Source organism: Salvia splendens, chromosome 21 (genome assembly GCF_004379255.2).
Source record: "Salvia splendens isolate huo1 chromosome 21, SspV2, whole genome shotgun sequence".
Taxonomy (NCBI): Eukaryota; Viridiplantae; Streptophyta; class Magnoliopsida; order Lamiales; family Lamiaceae; genus Salvia; species Salvia splendens.
In genome coordinates, this window is record NC_056052.1 from 9,891,582 (window position 1) to 9,899,053 (window position 7,472).

General features: G+C 34.9%; 1 protein-coding gene across 2 annotated transcripts; it reads right to left on the bottom strand.

The window, feature by feature from the left end:
* Positions 1 to 766: 766 nt before the first annotated feature.
* Positions 767 to 4,399, bottom strand: LOC121784888 (G-type lectin S-receptor-like serine/threonine-protein kinase At1g11330). Of its 2 annotated transcripts, XM_042183151.1 has the most exons (8): positions 4,244 to 4,399; positions 2,541 to 3,725; positions 2,325 to 2,432; positions 2,099 to 2,253; positions 1,806 to 2,016; positions 1,493 to 1,730; positions 1,254 to 1,401; positions 767 to 1,165 (listed from the first exon to the last, which is right to left on the bottom strand). In XM_042183151.1, the coding sequence occupies exons 2-8, from the start codon at positions 3,601 to 3,603 to the stop codon at positions 881 to 883; spliced, it is 2,208 nt and encodes a 735-aa protein (XP_042039085.1). In that variant the 5' UTR covers positions 3,604 to 3,725; positions 4,244 to 4,399; the 3' UTR covers positions 767 to 880. The 2 variants fall into 2 exon arrangements, with proteins under 2 accessions (XP_042039085.1, XP_042039084.1); XM_042183150.1 differs by lacking the exon at positions 4,244 to 4,399 and having other exon boundaries at positions 2,541 to 3,852.
* Positions 4,400 to 7,472: the final 3,073 nt, after the last annotated feature.

The window sequence follows — 7,472 nt, forward strand, 5'->3', positions numbered from 1 at the left end:
TTTAGGAAATGAGTCACTTTCAATAGACCTAATGAAATATAATATTATACTTCTCATCTCATGTCTAGAAGCAAGACTCAACAACATATTCAAACCTAACAATCGACATTTCTGACTAATCCAATTCTGCTCCATCGGATCAATATATCCATAGAATGTAGTTTGATACATTTAAAATTGGAGGCAATTGAAACTACCCATTTCATTTTGTAAAAAGTAAAATTACATCTAAAGCTTCCAAATTAATGTAAATTCCATCTAAAATGATTACCAAAACTATTCAACAGTCTAAATTCAACACCAAAAAACAATAATATGAGACAAACATACAACATTGATCAGTTTGAACTTATTTCCATTGGAAGCCAGAGTTGGTATGAGATTCATTAGCCTTTATGGTTGAAGAAAATGTAAAGAAACTTACGTAATTATTTGGAGCACAAATATAAATATATACAATGAATTCTCCAGTTATGTTCGGCCTAAATAGACTCACTCATTTAACCATACTCGCCAATAATCAAATGCATTGTAAAAGCAGTACTTACCTCCAAACTTTAAACTTCTCGCATTCCCGATAAACGCCTGGTTTGCATCTTGCCGGTAATATTCGTGAATAGCAATCAAGTTGAGCATTACGACGATAAAAGACACAACGGCCATGATTAATCGGTGGTAGCTGGTTCTACTCATGACAATATCCTACCTTCAACATCTCTTAGATTTTATTTTTGGATAATCTATTTTCGCAAATTGAACCATTTAATTTAATTAAATGCACTTATTTCATTAAAAGAAGAAGCTAATAGTTTCTAGCAAACATACTACAGTATAATCTCACTCTCATAGCCATAATATACATGGAAAATAGGTCTCAAAACTACCTTCCTCCTAATATAGAAATAGTCACATCATTGCTAGAGGGCTCGCTCGCTTGAGAGCTCTGAATCCCAACAAACGCTGGTTGCTTCGGGTGAGGAAGCTCTACGATCTCACAGCTAAGCATCGACAGCACAGTCAACATGTTAGGCCTATCTGCTGCTATTTCTTGAACACACAAAAGTCCTACATTTGCATATCTCACTATATCATCTTCAATTGCACTATCATACAGTGCAGGATCCATCAAATTTGTAAGCTTTCCTTCATTCCACAATTTCCATGCCTGTTTGTTGATATACACAAGAAAAATTAGATTTTTACTATCTCTTGTGAAAAAAATATGGACACTATTATTGAACACTACTACTTACATAAGCTGTAAGGAATTGTTGATCTTCGTCACAAAAACTGGAATTCTTCTTTCCACTCACAATCTCCAGTAATAGGATGCCAAAGCTATAGACATCGGATTTCTCGGAGAATATTCCACGATGTGCATATTCCGGGGACATATATCCACTGCAACCATGAATACATGATATGAATATAATTAGCATTGCAACAAGAAATTTATTTTGCTTGAATGAGGCAATCAACATGTGCTGCTCACTATGTCCCAACAACTCTTGTTGTATTGGCTTGATCAGCTTTGCCACCAAATATTCTTGCCATACCAAAGTCGGAAATTTTAGGGTTCAACTCCTCATCCAACAAGATGTTGCTTGCCTTGAGATCTCTGTGGATAATCTTTAGCCTCGAATCTCTATGTAGGTAAAGCAGGCCTCGACAAATCCCCTCAACAATTGATTTGCGCTTTTGCCAGTTGAGAAACTCTCGTTTATGTGAACCTGAGAAAGATTATTTAAATCAACAGCAGCAGTGCAGCACATGAGCTTGCATAGAAGAAGTGACGATCCACTAACCAAAGAGAAAGGCATCCAAGCTTCCATTGGGCATATATTCGTAAACTAGCATCTTTTCTTCATGCTCAACACAGCAACCGATTAATCTGACAAGATTGCGATGCTGAAGCTTTGAGATCACCATGACCTCATTCATGAACTCTTCCACACCCTGGTTGGAGGATCTTGCTAGCCGTTTTACAGCAATTTCTTGTCCATCTGGCAGTTTCCCCTGCGAAATAAAGATCAAATCAAATTTTCATTAACATAACAAAGAAGAAGAAAAAGAAGAAGAAGAAGAAGAAGAAGCCTACTTTGTACACTGGACCAAAGCCACCCTCTCCGAGCATTTTGGTTCGATCAAAATTTTCTGTAGCATTTGAGAGCATCTCGAATCTAACAATAGGCAGTTCCCCGAGTTCACTTTCCTTTCTTTGGGAGAATAGCAATCCTTTCTTATTCTTCCTTGCTGCTTAATGTCAAAACAAGTGTCTAAGAAGTTGTGTACACTGATAAACACAAAGTTTATAAATTAATTACCTCTGTAATTCGACAAAAATTTTCGCACAAAGTATGTGCATACAGCAATTAGTATAGACCCCATAATCACCGTTGTTGCGATAATCGCTCTTCTGTCATGCTTCTTATCTGCAGAAGATCATTATCAGTCAAAAAAATGAACTGGTATAAAAATTTGTACTACAAGTTATTTCATATCAGATTCAGAGAGTAGAGAGCATCATATTAGTATATTACGTAGTTGTGAATAGGCCAGTCGAACGTACAAGTCTTCACCACCGGAAGCAAACTTGACAACATCAGTTAAGTTCTGAGACCAGTGCATACACCCAATTCCAGTAACATCTGCATAAGCTATACAAGAACAATCACCCAAGCATGCGCCTCTGCAGTCTTTATCAATGGGAAACAATATATAATGATCGGGCAAGCCTACTCCCTCCATCTTCAGAAACTCATCCTCTTTACCCAAAGAACTGTTTTGTTCACATTTTAAGGGAGTTTCTCTTGTGCATCCACTAGTCCAGTTTCCTGCCTCCCACTCATCTTCAGCTTTTGGCAAGAAGCCTCGGAAACAGGTACAAATTGGACTCTCCCGAGCATCACAACTTCCAAAAGATCCGCACTTGCCATAAATGTCACACTCGTTAGGTGCTGATGTTACATCCCAGGCTTTCTTCTCATAAGACCACTCCCTCCCCTTTACAACCCCCGAAGATGTCAAGACATAATATTGCAAAACAGACGAATTTGGAACGTTAAACATGTAATATGTAGTTCCTGGAGAATCATTGCCAACAGTAGTTCCATCATTATACAAAGCTCTCATTTCAGGCTGCCTAATGAATCTCTGACCATTCCACGGACCACTGTACCAGTAAGGAATATTACCATCCTTCAAAATATACGTCCCTGCAAGGTCCGGCATAATTTCCATGGCAAACCTTCCAGGTGCCGGATCATCCGGGCTTGTCCACGACGTCAGAACATTCTTCTCGTTCCTATTCACGTCTACAAAAAGGCGCATAGTTGGAAGAAAGGAATCCGAAGCATGTTGGAAGCTCTCCCAAACATATGCACCATTGGAGTTATCTTGAAGAACCAGATTCCCTGTATCCAAGAGCACAGCACTAGAATTTGCCACAGAAGAAGAAATATTAGTCGACCACACAATCTCCTTTCGACCATCCAAGATCACGAGATTGCCATCTGATGATATCTGAAATGTTGCAGAGGAATCGTTGAGAGGCTTGTTTCTATTAGCTACCCATACAACAGTCATCACCGGGAGATTGTACATGATACCGAGGTAACGTCGGCTGCTATTTGACGGGCTGAAAAAACTTAACTTGAATCTATTTCCATTGGAAATCAAAGCTTGAGAGTTGGCAAGGGATTGATTAGCATTTATGGTGTCAATGGCTGAAGAGAATGTAAAGAAACAAGTGAATATGAGTTGAAGCACATAATATCCAAATCTGATCCCCATGAATAACTTCTTTTCTTCTTTGCAAGGACTAGAATTATACCATAGCACTACAGATTTGAATATGATTCAGATATTTAGATGTGAAACGTTTGACTTATTTCATTGTTATTTTAGTTTTTGTTCAATGTACGTGTACTAATTGTGAATAACAGAAAGTTCGAGGAAAGTATTTTCTATTATTCGGATAATGAAAACCTTATACCACCAATAATTAAACAGCACCTAAAGATGAAGCCAAGAAACAAAGCATTAGGCCACACCGACAATTGACTTGGTAAAAAGGGGGGAAAATAGTAGATTTAAAAATTGATAAATATAAACAGATGCAATGAATTCTCCAATTATGTTTTGGGGTAAGAAAAGTCTTTCGATTGAACAAAAACTCAATTTTACTCACCAGTAATTAAATGCACTGTAAAATTAATGAATGAAAAATCAGTACTGTACTGACCTCCAAACTAAAAAATTGTCGCGTTTCTGGCTGGTTTTGCCTCTCCTCTCCTCTCCTCTCCAGTATTCACATCTCAAATGGTCGAAGGTTACGACGATAAAAGTGGGGCATCTGAAATGGCTCTGTGACACAACGGCCATACTTGAGGTGTCGGACTTTTCTCCTCACCACCGTGGACGATAAAAGAAGCAATCATAATTAATTTTATATAATTGTCCACTTTAGTTCTGACATTAGTTTTAAAAATTTAAATTAAAGTGGTTGAAAACGTTAGTGGAATATGAGTCTCTTTCTTATACTCCCTCCGTCCCGCACTACTCGCACCTTTCTTTTTGGGCACGGAGATTAAGGAATGAGTGATAGACAAAGTCAACAATTACGGTTGTAGGTATAAATTATTACTAAAATGGAAAGAGTGCAAATAACTTGGGACGCCCAGAAAGGAAATAAGTGCAAGTAGTGCGGGACGGAGGGAGTACTATAAAAGTGAGACTCATATTGCATTTACTTTTTCAACCACTGTACTTTATATTTATTAAAACTCGTGCCGGAATAGATAGATAAAAAAATAAGAGAGAAAGAGATGTTGAGTATGTCATAGTTGAGAGAGAGGGATGTTGAGTATGACAAATTAATAAATAATAAATAAAAAGAGAGAATAAAGTAAGAGAGTAAAGTAAAAAAGAGAAAAAATTGACTCCATCTGTCCCTATGTAGCTGAGTCGTATTCCTTTTTTTGTTGTCCCACTGTAGCTGAGTCGTTTCCTTTTTTAGCAAAAGAACAACTTTTCTTCTCTCTTATTTTGCTCTGTCTTACTTTATTCTCTCTTCATCTCTCTATTTTATTCATTTTCTACTTTATTATTCATTTAACTTTTCTTCTCTCTTGTTTTGCTCTGTCTTACTTTATTCTCTCTTCATCTCTCTATTTTATTCATTTTCTACTTTATTATTCATTTACTTAACTCACTTAACACATTTTTTCTTAAATCTCGTGCCGAAAAAAAATGCTCTACTACAAAGGGACGGAGGGAGTACCATATATGAAATGACTCAACTATAAGGGAACTTCTCTAAATAGAAAAATAACTCGACTATAAGGGAATGAGGGGAATAATAAAATGAATTAGTTAGTGGAACGTGGGTTCTATTTACCATTTATGGTAAAAGTAAAAGTGGACAATTAATAGGTAACGAATAAAAATGGCAAAGATGGACAATTAATAGGGAACGGAGGGAGTAATAAAATAATCTCATCTGTCCCAAAAGAATATGCACTTTGAATTTAACATGAATTTTAATGTGAAATTGATAAATTAAGAAAGAGGTTGAGGGAAAAAGTAATTAAAGTATGTGGAGAATGACTCTCACCTCACTAGAGAAAAAATATGTTTTCAAAATTAGAAAATGCATATTTTTGTGGGACGGACTAAAAAAAAGTGCATATCTTGTAAAACTGACAGAGTAATAATAATTAATTTTTAAAATCTAAGATACTCCCTCCGTCCTCTGTCCACATTCCTAAATGACACATGATATTAGTCAGGTGTAGTAGTTGAGTATGATAAAGTAGAGTAAAAAAAGTGATTGAATATTTTAATCAAAGATAGACGAGAGATGAATTTGTTTCTAAATATGAAAACTGAACATCTTGAATGTAACAAATTAAAAAGAAAAGGCAGACATATTGAGTTGGACGGGTACTTGTATATCAATATAGTTACACAATATTATTATCATCATATCAATGCATATGTGATAAAATAAAACTAATGTCTCAATCATACTCCCTCTATCCCCCAAAAATTGACAAACTTCTAAACGATACGGGTGGGTTTTAATATGTAATTTGTCGAGTAACAGAGGGATGAGAAAAAGAAAAAAAGTGAGGGTAAAAAGATAATGGAATGAGTGTTAGTAGATTATGGGGTCTATATAAATGATGTGTAGGATTAAGATTATTAATTGTTGAAAAACTTTCTATATTTAGACTTTGTCTAATTTTGGGGATGACCCAATATGGTAAAACTAGTACTCCCTCCGTCCTATAAGAATATGCACTATTTTCTTTTTAGTCCGTCCCACAAGAATATGCATTTTCAAATTTTGGAAATTGTTTTCTCTCTATGAGGTCGGACTCATTCCCCGCTAACAATACTTAAATGACTTTTTCTCTCTACCCCTCTTTTATTTATCAATTTTGCATTAAAACCCGTGTCAAACCCAAAGTGCATATTCTTTGGAAACGATGGATTCTAGTCATATTCCTTTGAATCATTATTCAGGAAATCATAATTATCAGCAATAACAATATTACTTCCATGAGAAATAAACGACAGCTAGGAGATATGAAGTTGCATATATGGAAATTAATATTTTTTTTTATCGAATTTGGATAAACAACGATATCGTTTTGAGCATTTAGACGATGTCACTAGTTAACATTGGGTGAGTTGAAATAGACATTTTGCTTTGCCATATAAGATACAATTTGAAGCAAATACACCATGATTGTCCCGAAAGTATACAATTAGATTTGCATGCAAAAAAATTGGAGTGCCAACCAAATAAACGCATTTTGTGAATATTAGGTGATAGGTTTGTGTGAGGCTATTGTTCTTCTTTGGATTCTACCTATTGTTCTTGTGTTCAACTGTCAACCAACACAAGGTATGTTCTTTTAATTTCTGAGCTTTGAACTTGAATTCTTTCATTGACTTTGTTGTTGATATGTTTTGGTAGTTTGATTCTAAGCTTTGAATTTGAATTCTTTCATTGAATGACTTTGTTGTTGATATGTTTTGGTAGTTTGGATTGGAGTTTGATGTGCAATGATATATTTGTATGTTTTGGATTTATTGGAATTAAATATTATTAGGTTTGCTTGAATAATTAATTTGTCAACGAAATTTGAATATCCCTTTGACTTGATTATTGATACACCTAGTACATTCTTAGTATTGTGAGACTATGCATGATGGGTAAATTGTCAAAATTTTGTTTCTTAACATCTAATTTTATAAAATAATAATCAACTAAATTAATTTTAAAAAAAACATTAAATAATGAATCATATAATAAAAGGGCAAAAATATCATATCTAATCTATGAATTAATCTAGTCTATCAAACACTTTAATTATTCATCTCAATTTTTTATCAAACCTACCAAACAATAACACTTGATTCTTATCCGACTTTGTATCTTAATTCTAATCTTAAAGCTCATC

Coding starts and splice junctions, on each gene's coding strand:
- LOC121784888 (XM_042183150.1), bottom strand. CDS start 3,792: ATGGGGATCAGATTTGGATATTATGTGCTTCAACTCATATTCACTTGT. Junction 2,433..2,540: donor ACTGGCCTATTCACAACTAC/GTAATATACTAA, acceptor GATCTTCTGCAG/ATAAGAAGCATGACAGAAGA. Junction 1,166..1,253: donor AACAATTCCTTACAGCTTAT/GTAAGTAGTAGT, acceptor ATCAACAAACAG/GCATGGAAATTGTGGAATGA.